Source organism: Hemitrygon akajei, chromosome 31 (assembly GCF_048418815.1).
Source record: "Hemitrygon akajei chromosome 31, sHemAka1.3, whole genome shotgun sequence".
Classification (NCBI taxonomy): Eukaryota; Metazoa; Chordata; class Chondrichthyes; order Myliobatiformes; family Dasyatidae; genus Hemitrygon; species Hemitrygon akajei.
This window is the reverse complement of record NC_133154.1, coordinates 16,362,174-16,376,285: the sequence shown is the minus strand read 5'-3', so window position 1 is coordinate 16,376,285 and position 14,112 is coordinate 16,362,174. Positions and strand designations below refer to the sequence as shown.

Sequence of the window (14,112 nt, the reverse complement as noted above, 5' to 3'; positions counted from 1 at the left end):
ACCTCGTCAGCCAAGTTGGTGTACGGCGCACCCCTGGTCGTCCCAGGAGAGTTCATACCAGCCCCAAGGGGGCAAGAGGAAGAACCCGCAGCAGTCCTGGGCAGACTACGCGAGAGGCTTGGTAACCTGGTCCCCATACCCACTTCACAGCATGGACAGAACCCGACCTGCATACCCAAAGACCTGCAAAACTGTAAGTTCGCTTTTGTACAACGTGGCGGACATCAGGCACCGCTACAGCGGCCCTACGAGGGGCCGTTTACGGTGATCAGAAGCAACGGGTCCACATTCGTGCTGGACATTGGGGGGAAAGAGGAGGTTTTCACAGTGGACTGACTCAAACCGGCCCATGTGGACTTGGCGCAGCCGGTCGAGGTTCAGGCATCGCGGCGCAGAGGCAGACCTCCCAAACAGAGTCCGACCCAGACTGAGGACATTGGGGGGTGTATCGCCGGTTCTGGGGGAGGGGGTTATGTGGCGACCCACTTCCCAGCGCACTCGAACCGGCTCACAAAGTGGCGCGTGCTGGCATTGAGGCCGGTCCCAAAGAGGGCACCAAGCCTGCTTCACCAGCAAGGGGAAAAGCCCGCGCGCGGGACGGGACTGTGGATACGCGCCTCCTACAGTACTCCCGCCCGGGGAGAGCGGGAACAGGAAGGCTTTAAAGCGAGGCCGCGAAGTTTGAATAAACCTCTTTCGCAACTGCAGCTCACCGACTACGTGTCGTTATTTCAGCGCTGCGTGTAGCACACCGCTACAAGACCAGATTTTACTTTGCGATCTGATGATGTGTGATACTGTGATAGTCAACTGAAGGAGGAAACCCTGCTAATCTTCAGCTTGAGTATTTTTTTCACCTCATTACAAACTCATTTTTTTTAAAGTAAAATAATTTAGCTTACCTATAGATAGCAAATCACTTAAGGAAAAGCTGTGTTTTATATGAAATTGCTAGGTGTATCAGTGAAGTATCATCTATTTTTTACTTCTACTTTTACAATATTTCTTTACATTTATTGCAGAAAAAAAAGAATATATCGGCTTATCAGCTGTTTTGCAAGGAGTACCGGATTAATATTATTGCTGAGCATCCAGGAATAGGTAAGGGCTTTTATTTTTTTTTACACATGACATACAACATTAATTGTGCCTCTGCCATTTTCTATTTTTATTTCAGATTTTCAGCATCTCCCAGTTTTAGCTTTTCATGCTAGCTTGTTCATTATGGGGAGGGCGAGCAATACTCTTTCCTATATTAGACTCTGAAATAAGAAACAGGAGAAGGGACTGGTAGAACAGGTTAAGAAATAGCTGATGTTAAGAAAATAATTGACTGGAGTTCCTCTTGTGATCAGGAATTGATCCTTACTGTGTTATCATAGTATCCTCTAAAGGTGGCTGTTCAGCTCATCCTTGTTGCCCCATTATCACAACTATTCAATTAGTTTTCTCCCTTTCAAGAATGCATGCCGTCTTGCTTTTAGGCAGTTTATTTCTGACATCTCCTTACATAAATTTCTTTCCTCATTGCCTTTCATTTTTCTTCTAATTAGGTTCAATCTTTCAGATGAGTAGGGTGGAAGTTTATGCTAAGTGGGAATATCTTTCTGGAGGGCTAAGAAATGTTTTTCTTTCTTACACCAACAATCCCCCCCCCCCCCCCCACAAGCCATCACTTTAACCATGCTCACCTCAATCAGCAACGTTTAGCTGAGTTTACTCAATGCATTATGACCTGTCCCACTAATGCAATGCTTGATACTGCACCTCAGTACCTTGATGTGGCACAACATTGTGGGCTGAATGGCCTGTAATGTGCTATAGAGTTCTATGTTCAATGGTGCACGGAGCTTTGCACTACTTGAAGGAAATACGGAGAGCTACATCTCATCGTTGAAGAAATTCATTTATATCCAAAATGGCTTTAGTACTGTGTGAGAAACCAGTACTGTATATTTTACATAGTAGGAATTCCCATTGATTTGGTAAGGAAGGCAACACAGGAAAAACATATTATTGAGGTTAAAAGTGATTGCCAATGATTGTAAACATTTTTCACCCAGTAATGGCTTATTCTATATAATTTAGAGGTCACTTTCTTTGAAGTGGGTCTTCAGATTCTTGCTGAACTGATCATGTGGAAATCGCATGAGCATCAAATGAAAGCTATAAATTGGGTCGAACAAATGCCTTGGAGATTCAAACTAGTGAGCTTGCACTTATCACTCCATTGTGCATTGCAAATCCTGTGCTTAACTTGTGTCAAAATTGCATCTGAGCTGTTCAGTATGGGTTGCTAAACTAATCATTCACTAGAGTGGACAGACGTTATTGGTAAATGAGGACATCAATTTAAGATCATCATTATAAGGTGGTTTTAATACTTTATTTTGATCCGAAGAGTTACGAGGACACAATTGTTTAATGGAAGAAGGATCTGCATATGCATCGAACAAAAAAGTGCTTAAGTCTAAAGGGAAAGACCATGTTTGTTCAAAGTTCAAGGTAAATTTATTATCAAAGTACATATATGTCACCATATACTACCCTGAGATTCATTTTCTTGTGGGCATACACAATAAATCCAATAACCATAATAGAATCGATAAAAGACAGCCCCAACAGGCCAGACAACCAGTGTGCAAAAGACAGCAAATGGTACAAATACAAAAGTAATGATAATACTATAAATCCAGATACATCTATACCCAGGCTGGAAAAACCCAGTCGCATCTGCGCCCGGGTTGGGAAAACCCAGTCGCATCTGCGCCCGGGTTGAGTGGTGCTCTGGTCAGCGTCTGTTCTCCATGTTAGGGGTGGCTGAAACTAAAACCTGGCTGTAGGTATAAAAAGCAATACTGTTTCACTTTAGAAATGGAGATATTGTTTACGGAACAGAATGTTATGGCCACTGACTAGGAACACCAAGGCATGCCCGGAGCTAGTGCTGGGCATGACAGTAAGTGAACAGCTAGTGGTGCACTGCTGGATAGGCAGGCAGGCACTGGGAAACCTGAAAATGATACTGCCAACATTCCAAGTAGCCCACCAGCACCACAGACTGCAACTGCTGCAAGTGTTTCTCAGGGGAGCGGTCAACTTACATCTGAGGCCACTCAAGCAATTACTTTATTGTCACCAAACAATTGATACTAGAGTGTACAATCATCACAGCAATACTTGATTCTGCACCTTCGCTCTCCCTGAAGTACAAATCCAAGTAAATATAATTTAAAAATTTAAATTATAAATCATAATTGGAGAATAGAAAAGGGAAAGTAAGGTAGTGCAAGTTAGGTACGGATATTTAGAAGGTACGGCCCAGATCCGGGTCAGGATCCATTCAGCAGTCTTATCACGGTTGGAAAGAAGCTGTTCCCAAATCTGGCCGTACGAATCTTCAAGCTCCTGAACCTTCTCCTGGAGAGAAGAGGGACAAAAAGAGTGTTGGCTGGGTGGGTCGTGTCCTTGACTATCCTGGCAGCACTGCTCCGACAGCGTGCGGTGTAAAGTGAGTCCAAGGGTGGAAGATTGGTTTGTGTGATGTGCTGGGCTATGTTCACTATCTTCTGCAGCTTCTTCTGGTCTTGTTCTACGGTGCATCTATAAAAATTAGTGAGGGTTTTAGGGGACAGGTCAGATTTCATCAGATTTCCTCAAATTTCCTTAATTTCCAATTAAGAGAAGAAAGACACCATGGCGTGGCCATTAGAAGTAAACACATTCATGGTGTGTGTATATTACCAAGTAACAGAACTTGAGACTGATATAACAGGATACAGGGAAAACTTCATCAACAGTTACACAGTAATATCTATGTAATTCTTAAGGAAGCCACAGTACTAAACACCAGTAGAGGAGTCTGAAAGTTCCTAGCAGTTGACAAATGATTGTATCTGCTTGAGCTGAGAAAAATAATATGATGATGATAAATAAACAATAAATATCAAGAACATGAGATGAAGAGAACTTGAAAGTGAGCCCATAGGTTGTGGGAACATTTCAGTTTTGGGGTAAGTGAAGTTGAATGAAATTATCCCTTTGGTTCAAGGGTCTGATGGTTGAGGGGCAATAACTGTTCCTGAATCTGGTGGTGTGGGTCCTGAGGCTCCTGCACAACCTTCCTAATTGCAGCAGTGAGAGGAGAGCATGTCCTGGGTGTGGTGGGGGTCTCTAATGATGGATGCTGTTTTCCTGTGACAGTATTCTGTGTGGGAAGCTTTACCCATGATGGACTAGGCTGTATCCACTACATTTTGTTGGATTTTCTATTCAAGGGCATTGGTGTTTCCATACCAGGTTGTGAGGCAGCCAGTTAACCCACCACATATCTAACGAAGTCTGTCCAAGTTTTAGATGACATGCCAAATCTTTGCAAACTCCTAAGGAAGTAGAGGCTTTCTTTGTAATTGCACTTGTGCACTGTGCCCAGGACACATCCTGTGAAATGATAACACTGAGGAATTTAAAGTTGCTGACTCTCTCTAATTCTGATCCCCTGATGAGGATTGGCTCATGGACCTCCACTTTCCTCCTCCTGAAGGCAATAATCAGCTCCTTGTCTTCCAGACATTGAAAATCTGGCTGGAATGGTGCCACAACAACCATCTCTTAATCAATCTCTTTCCCATATGTTGATTCATCACAATCTTTGATTTGGATCATATTGAGTAGATATGGACTAAGGGCAAGGGAATGAAACTGGTGGCTAGCTCTTTCAAAAGGTACAACATTGACCACATTGTTTATGAAAATAAAGTACCATGGATGCTGGAAATTTGAAACAAAAACATAATACTGGAAATGTTCTGCAGCTCAGGTGGCATTTGCAGAAAGAAGAATTAATTTTATAACTTCTCTCCGCAGTTACTGCTTGATCTACTGAATTTCTTGCATTTGTTGTTTTATTTGATGAACCAGTCTTAAAAGTAGTACATGATGCCAGAGAGAGGCTTTGTCATGGGGGATAAGATAACTAGCTTCTTAAACAAAGAAACAGCTGAAAACTCAGGAGATGGTCCATTTAGTTGTACAACAAAGTGATGGTCCATGTTTTCTGATGCAGTATGTTGGAGGATCAGTCCCTTGCTCCTATAAGTTGACAAGCTGTATCATTGCATTTAACTATAACTTGGGGTCCGGCTACTTACCGATGGTTGTGCTTGTCTTTGCCACAGATTTTGGTGAACTCAGCAAGAAGCTGGCTGAGGTATGGAAACAGCTTCCTGACAAGGATAAACAGGTAAGCCTGTCCTGTTGTTGTGCTGTATCCAGACTAGCCTTTGGAAGCTGAGCACACACTATATTTTTCTTATTAGTATTATTACTATGATTGCTATGTGGTTGAGGGAGGCACTGTAGCATAGTGGTTAGTGCAATCCCTTTACAGCACCAACAATCACCTAATGGGGTTGAGGGATTCTGACGTTTTTAATCCAAGGTTTTTTAGACGTCAGGAACGAGGCACAAATTTTGTAGCTTCACAATTGTTTTGTTTAGAATTGATAGAACAGAGGAAAACTGAACAGGCGATGATGGAGAAATCCAAGATCAAAGATGGCACTGCTTTGTGTTAACTATTTTATACCCAGAGAAAAGGAAAAATTCCCTTCGTGTCTATAGATAAGTATTAACCAATTAGGAAGTACTTATTCAATACTGCAGTATTAAATTAACCAATGAGAAAACACTTATTCACATAATGGAGAAGAAAGAAGCTTCCGGAATTTCCTAGAATTATACTTTTTATAGCCACTAGAGGCATATTAAACATTCAAGGACTACTTAAAATGCAAGCTGTAAACTGTAAGACTGTTAAACTTTAAGAAAATAATAATTAAATGGTTAAGTCTAAGCATTAAGTAGTCAGATCCAACAGGGCTCTATTCCCTATAGCTGTCTGTAAGCACTTTATATGTTTTCCTTGTGACTGTGTGGGTTTCCTCCGGGTGCTTCTGTTTCCTCCCACATTCTGAAGATGAGTTGTGGGTATGCAATGCTGGCATTGGAAGCATGGCGACGCTTACGTTCTGCTCCCCAAACAATTCTGGAACTGCGTTGATTATTGACGCAAAACAACGCATTTTACTGTATGTTTCGATGTACATGTGACAAACAAAGCTAATATTTAATCTTTTTTAAAAATCGGCACTAGCCACACAGAGTTTAGATGGATCAGAGTGGCTTGTTTGGCATTATTTTGCTTATATACCCTCCATATATTTTGTGATTGGCGGGGAAGGCAGAGGTTTTCAGAGTTGATTTTAATTTCCTCCCCCTCTCTGAGATTGTGTCATTGGAGGCAGGGTTTGAAGAAGGATTTAGTCATGATATGCTCTTACTGCTATGGTTAGAGATTGACATGCTCATAGAAGCACAATAATTACAATACAGGAAGAGCTCATTCAGTAATTGAAAAGCATTGCCTTTTCATAGGAGCAATCCTTTGTATTGCTTCATGCCTCTTGTCTGTGGTCCTACATTTGTAAAATGCATGATTTGATGTTTTAGCCAGTGCATTCCATGTCAATACGGTGTAAAAATTTCCTAGTGTTCTTTTATCAGCTATCTTAAATTTATGTCCCGAATATCAAAACACTAAACTACAGTTGCTAGTAAGCTAAAATGAAAACAGAAAATACCAGAAATGCTCACTCAGGTCGGGTAGCTTCTGTGGAAAGAGACATAGAGTTTAAGTGTCAGATCAAAGATCCTTTGTCAGAACTCTCTTCCATTTCTTTGACTTTAAGTTTTAAAGATGTTGCCTGACCTGGTAGCTGTTACCAGCATTTTGTGTTTTTAAGTGTATGTCCTCTTAGTTCTTGACCCGTGAACCAGTGATAATTTTTCATGATTTTATAGAAAATTTTCAGGTATTCTTTCAGCCTTCTTTAAGAATCACTCCAGATTTTCCAATTTGTCCAAATTTCTGAAGTTCCTCCTCTCTGGAACTATTTCTGAAGTTCTTCAACACTGGGTCTGTTTGAGTAAATCGTGACAGTTCTTTATAAAGATTCATTATGACTTTCTTGCTTTTGTACTGTACGTTTTTATTTCTAAATGCTACCGCCCCACACGCCTGCCTTTGAAGTCAGTCAGTTTCATGTGGTTGCGGGCTTATCAGAGAGTGCTGTTAGTGTATGACTGGATTGTGTCAGATTCTACAGCTTTAATAAACTATGCAATGACTCATTCAAAGCAAACACAATGACTACTTATTGTTGATGTAGACACATTACATAGAGAGCTTTTATTATGGAAAATGAGAAGGTTTCTCTTAAAATTCTAGGTATGGAAACAGAGGTGCCAATACTTGCAGCACAAGCAGAACAAAGCCGAGGCTATGACAGTGAAACGGAAACTCTCTGATTCATTGGAAGAGGCCGCTGTTAAACAGAAAGGTACTCAGCAATAACTATGTTACGTAAGGGCAGTCCATCCTGCCTATCGTGCACACTAAATACCTTGTGCATCAGAAGCTATGACCTAGAAGAGAAAATAAAACATTTAAATCCCAACTCAACTGAGATATTTGATATTCACCTCCCGACCTCAGAGATGTCAAAAACTAGTACAGAATATACCAGGATACAACATTATGGTTCTCCATAGTTCCATGAAGCACCCATTTTTTTTTTAATTCCATGGTCCCTGTTCTGCCCAGTAACAGGTTTATCTTTTTAAAATATTCCTTTTTTTTTGGGTGTTTGGGCATCATTTATTACACTTATTACTCTTGAATTGTTGCTCTTCATCTGGTGAAGGTTCTCACACAATGTATGTGGACAGTGTTTCAGGATTTAGGCAGTAAAAGACTAGCGATTATATTTCCAGGTCAGGATGCTGAGTGAATTGAAGAGGTGGCAGTATTCCCACGTGCCTGCTGCCTTTGTCCTTTTCTGTGCTGAGAGACCAAGGTTTATGAGTTGATTCTTTCACTCCAAAGAAGGGTTTTTTACCCTTTATACATCATGGACCAATACCATTAAGTAGGGGGTCCGTAGACCCCAGGTTGGGAATCCCTGCTCTAAAGTATTTTGGTGCATGTTTATATTATGAATGGTCCAAAAACATATGTTGCAAGTTGAACTTAATTTAACTTTAAATTCTTGCTGTACTTGTTTTGTTTTGCATTGTGACTCTTCGTCAGATAAGTCAATTTAATCTACAGCCAGCATTGCACTCTGTGGATGATTTTAGCTGTAAAGCTTGGACTACGAAAGCCGAAGCCTTTCCCAAGAAAGGGCAGACAGGTTTTTTTCAAATTGTGTTCTTCATGCTTATTGTGTTATTTTTATGCTGCATTGGATCCGGAGAAATAATAATTTTGTTCTCCTTTACACCTGTTTAATGAAGAATCACAATAAACAATCTTGAATAAGTGATTTTGAAAGAAATGCAGAAGATTATGACTGGTTCCGATGGGGTAAATACAATGACCATTGGGCATGGGTTTAAAATATGAGCAAAGAGCACATGAGGCATGTAAGAACTTATGTTTTTATTCAGACTAGTACTGATCTAGGAACTCACTGCTTATAGAGATGGTGGATTTGGATTTTCAAGAGGGAATTGGAGACCGGAGAGGCAACGTTAAGGCCAGTTGCAGAGGGGGAGACAGAGGCCCAGGTTTTTGAGCTTGTTGATTAGAACTGAGGCAATGACAGTGCTGAATGCTGAGCAGTAATCAATAAACACCAGCCTGACATAGGTATTACTATTGTCTAGTTGATCCAAGGCTAAGTGAAGAGTCACTGAGATTGCATCTACTGCAGACCTATTGTGGCAATAGGCAAATTGCAGTTAACCCAGGGCCTAGCCTTGACCTACCTTTCAAAGCACTTCATCACAGTAGATATAAGTGCCGGTGGGTAATAGTCATTGAGGCAGCTCATCTTGTTCTTCTTGGGCACTTGTATGATTGTCACCCTTTTAACGTAGGTGGGAGCCTTCTAATGCAGCAGTGGGAAGATGTCCTTGGACACTCCCACCAGTTGGTTGGCACAGGTTTTCAGAACCCTACTGAGACAGTACTGCCACATCTGTGCACCATGATGAGTTAATCATAAAGCATACTCCACCTCCTCTGCCTTTTAAAAGACTGAACTGTCCTGTTTTTGCAGAAAATGGTGAAGCCATCAGGCTGCAGCGCTGTGTCTGAAATGGCAGGGGATAGCCATGTTTCCGTGAAGCAAAGTACAGTCGGCCCTCCTTATCCGCGGGGGATTGGTTCCAGGACCCCCCGTGGATACCAAAATTCGTGGATGGTCAAGTCCCTTATTCAACCTGTCTCAATGCGCTGGACCTTAGGACCCAGCGGAACCCCAGACCTTATTTAGCCTGTTTCAGTGCAGTGGACATTAGGACCCGGCGGCAGAGATCTGAATCCGCAGTGTTTCTGTTCGCGAAAATAATCACGAACATGATTGAAAATAAAGTGGAAATACTAAAGCAATTGGAAAGAGGTGAAAGGCCATCGGTCATTGGAAAAGCGTTAGGCTACGTCAGTCAACGATCGGAACAGTTTTGAAGGATAAAGTGAGAAAGGCTCAGCCCCGGTGAAAGCTACAATTATTACCAAGCAACACAGTGGTTTAATTATTGGGTTTCGGATTTTTGATCCTCCACATCAACCCGGCACGGTGGAAAGCGCACTCAGGAGTGGTCTGTCCCGAGTCCCGAGAACTTCCGTTCCCGAGCCTGGCGCTGAAATATACCTTCTTAAGTGTTTTATATGCATAGAAAGGTAAAATATATACTATATACTAAGACAAACGTTTGACTAACTGACACTAAATAATACTGGATGTACATGTTCCGATTTACTTAGTAAGAGAACTTCCGAGTTTTTTCGATCCCGATCCACGATAGCCCATGCACATCCTCCTGTATACTTTAAATCATCTCTAAATTACTTATAATACCTAATACAATGTAAATGCTTTGTAAAATGGTTGTTGTACTGCATTGTTTAGGGAATAATGACAAGAAAAAAAAGTCTGCACATGCTCGAACAACAAGTGCTGGAAGAGCACTTCCGGGTTTTCGCGATTTGCAGTTGGTTGAATTTGCGCATGCGGAATTTGCGGATAAGGAGGGCCAACTGTACACAGCAATCCCTGTGTACTGCGATCCTGTACTGCAATCTTTCTTTGAGGCCTTCAGTTTTATTTTACAAAGACTATACATTTGTCAGCAGAGTAGTTGGGAGTGGAGGTCTAAAGCCTCTGTGTTTCAATTGTATTTGCAGACCGGCTCATCTGCCCCGCTTCATTTTTCTTAAAGGGAAACTGCACTTGAGTCTGTCGTCCGGGGTCTGTCAATTTTTGAGGATCAAAATATTTTTTAGATAGCTTAAATATTCTCAAATAATTCTGTTCAAGACAACTACAATAGTCACATAGCTGTGGTTGTTGTCGTAGTCTTAAACAGGAATATTTGATGATTTATTTCGGAGCTGCCCATAAAGAGACGCCACTTATCGGCGCCATCTTGCCACAGAAGATGATAGGGTGGTTAAGAAGGTATATGGTGTGTTGGTCTTCATTAGTCAGTTAATTGAGTTTGAGTCATGAGGTAATGTTGCAGCTTTATAAAACTCTGGTTAAATCACACTCAGAGTATTGTCTTCAATTCCAGTCACCTTATTATGAGAAGGTGCAGAGGAGATTTACCAAGATACTGCCTTGATTGGAGAATGTCTTGAGAGGAGCAGCTGAGCGAGCTAGGGCTTTTCTCTTTGGAGTGAAGGAAGATGAGCGATGACTTGATAGAAGTGTATAAGATAATGCGAGGCATAGATTTAAGTGCCTTTTTCCTGGGGTGGCAATGACCAATTCCAGAGGACATCTTGTTCAAGGAAAGTTTAGGTGCAGTGTCAGGTAGGTTTTTTTTTTACACAGAGAGAGTGGTAAGTGTTTGGAATGCACTCCAGGCATGTGGTAGGGGCTGATAATATAGGGGCATTTAAGAGACTCTTAGATAGACACATGAATGTCAGTAAAATGGAGGGTTATGGGCTATATAGGAGGGAATGATTAGGTTGACTGTGGAGTATGTTAAAAGGCCAGCTCAACATTGTGGGCTGAAGGGCCTGTTCGGTGCTGTAGAGTTCTATGTTTTAACTGTGAGGACTTTGACTTTTGGATCTGAAAACAATTTTCATGCCAATAGAAGTGTTAGAACCAAAGTATTCAAGTCTATTGACACACGTTGTGCACTAACTATGACTGATGTGAAATGTAATTAAAAAATATACTAAAATAGGGAAATAATTTTTCTGGCATGTTAAGCTATGCTGAGACCCAATCAAGAGCGTGATGTTCAGTTTTGGACACTGGATGTCAGTATTTCTTCACCTTTAGATTATGTACATTTCACACTCAGGCCTAAATAGTTTAATTATGAACATTGGCTAAGTAAAACAATCTTTTAATTCTCTGTAGTTCAGAAGTTCAGTAGTATCTCATTCACAGGAGTACATTCAGCCAGAGACTCATTCCACTGAGATGTAACACTGAGCGTCATAGGTAGTCATTCCTACCTGTGGCCATCAAACTTTACAGCTCCTCCTTAGGAGTGTCAGACACCCGAGTCGATAGGCTGGTCCTGGACTTATTTCCACTTGGCATGATTAACTTATTATTTAATTATTTATGGTTTTATATTGCTATATTTCTTCACTATTCTTGGTGCGGCTGTAACGAAACCCAATTTCCCTCTGGATCAATAAAGTATGTCTGTCTGTCTATCTGATCATGACTTTCAAAAAGGAATTTGGAAGTGTAGATACAAGGGAAACATTTTTTTTCTGATAGGGAGTCCAGAACAAGAGGACATCATCTTAAAACTAAAGTTGAGGTGTTTTAGAATGAACTGAGGAAGCATGTTTTCATGCCAATTATAGTAGAAATTTAGCATTTACTGTCACTGTCAGGACGTTTTTTTATTGGGTGTAGCGGTTACTTGAAAACAAACCAAAACTGCTGAGAGATGAAGCCAGGGCCCTCAACGTAGTATGGTGCACTTCCACATAATGAAATTTCAAATCAAGAAAGGTATGTTCAATCCTATATTACAAAACCAGCAAAGACCTTGAAGAGATAAAATACTAACAAAATTAAATTAATGATATAACAGTCTTATAGTGATATTAAGTCGTATAATAGCGAAATTAATGCAAGTAAGCATTCTAATAATTTCCCTATTAGCTTAACTAAGAGAAATTAGTGCAATAAACGACACTAAGCATAATTAGTGGTCAAACTAAATTAGCGGTTATTAGAAAATATCATTCCCTGGTTGCCTCTAACTCTCAACTGGACTAAACAGTGTGTGAAACTTCTGGTTTAAGAAGGCGCTACTGAAGATGGGCAACAGGTTACTGGTGGTTCAAAAGCAAAGGAATTCAATTAAAACACTTTTTGAATTAAATTGTGGTAAGCTGTCACCGCAAGCACAAGAAGCGAGTGAAGGCAAAATGAATTCTCAGGATGTGTTCTGCTGGTGCGTTGCAAAATTGACGCACTTGGAGTTGGAATTGTGCTGGTTGGAGGGAACAATTCGGAGGGGAGTAGACCGGGACAGAGGAGTTTTGATGCCTGCCCAACTAACTTGAGTACGAGGGTGGATTGGTGTAAACGCCAAGCCGAATTGGAGAGGTCGAGAACAGCTTCTTTGGCAGCAAAATCCAGGTCCAAAGAAAATGATGGGCAACGTGTTCAAGGCCTGGAGTGGCTCACCACAGCAACGCCCAGGTCCTAATGTGAGGCATAAACCACTGTTTGGACCATCTAAATGTTGGCCTGTATAGATTGGGAAGGTAGGATGTTGAGAGTTGGATGAGGTTGAACCACTGTGGGCACTGAGCCAATTTGGAGAGGTCGAGAATGGCTCTTTTAATAGCAAAATCTAGGCCCAGTGTGATTCGCTGGCATTGGGGCTGGGTCTTAGTGTGAGGTTCGGACAATTTAAACCCTGGCACAGATAATCTGGGTAGTTCTCTGCGATGCTGGGGCTATGAGACTGCCCCCTGCTGCTGTGCTTCATGTCTGTGAGCTTTGTGGCAATTTGCCGCACTATTGTGATGAACTGAATACCGAGGCTTTGGGGTTACTCCGGGGATTTGGATCTAAGGACTCAATTTGGTTTGGATTGCTGCTGTTGCTCACTTCTTTTGTTTGTATGATTTGTTTTGTGTTTTTCTCTTTCTCTGTGGGCATTGAGGGGTTGATCTTTTTTAGTTGGATTCTTTAGGGTTCCTTGCTTTGTGACTGCTGTAAGCAAACAAATCTCAAGGTTGTTTAATGTACACATTATTTCATAATGAGTTCACTTTGAAAATGTAACGATACTCATTTGCTTCTACCACACCCCAACCCACGTGACAGATTACCGTAATAAACGTGCCACTATATACAATACAGACAGAAAATAGATACATGCCTCCTACATCAGGAAATAATTAAATCAGTAATTAGCACTCTCCTTTGAGTCAGACATTTGTGGGTTCAAGTCTCACTTTGGAGAAAATCCCAACTGAACATTCAGTGAAGTACCAAGGGAGCACAGCACTGTTAAAGGTGCTTTGTTTCTGATGAGATATTAAATTGAGAACCCTGTTTGGTCTCTCAGATGATGTAGGATATTTCCCGGAAGATTTTAAAGAAGCGCAAGGATGCTATTCTTAATATCTTGGTTAGTATTTATACAGCCCCCCCCCCGCCCTTACAAAGGTAGAGCGTTCCTGTGAAACCTTTCTTAAGCCGAAATGTTGTAAAGTGAAGAACCATTAATTTACAAGGGAAAATTTTTCGTAAAAGCAAAAATCCTCTTTGTAATGTGAAAACAGGTTACTAATGTAGGTCTTTTGTAAAAGCGAAGCGGTGTAAAGCGAACATCCGTAAAGCGGGGGATGCCTGTACTTCTCTAAGCATTCCACCAGCCTTTCTTTTTGTGAACAAATAGATGCAGTTTTTCCAATATTGTAACACTTATATTTTTTTGCCTGAAGAATTTTGGTGGGAATCTAAGGCCATAAGAGGTGATGTATAAATCCAGGTCTTTGTCTTTCCTTTAGAGGTTGGTTATTGGGATTAAAATGCAAAGAGCCAT

The 14,112-nt window shown here is 41.1% G+C and overlaps 1 protein-coding gene across 4 annotated transcripts in view; it reads left to right on the top strand.

Annotated features, from left to right (window-relative positions):
* Window positions 1-14,112, top strand: part of hmgxb4a (HMG box domain containing 4a) — a 58,294-nt gene that overhangs the window by 39,164 nt on the left and 5,018 nt on the right. For 3 of the 4 annotated variants that reach the window (XM_073033542.1, XM_073033541.1, XM_073033540.1), the window contains 3 exons: window positions 1,023-1,101; window positions 5,178-5,242; window positions 7,289-7,400. In XM_073033542.1, the coding sequence (XP_072889643.1) occupies window positions 1,023-1,101; window positions 5,178-5,242; window positions 7,289-7,400 (256 nt within the window). Of the gene's footprint in view, window positions 1-1,022; window positions 1,102-5,177; window positions 5,243-7,288; window positions 7,401-9,122; window positions 9,678-14,112 lie in introns of those variants that run through there. The other variant, XM_073033543.1, reaches the window with a different exon arrangement.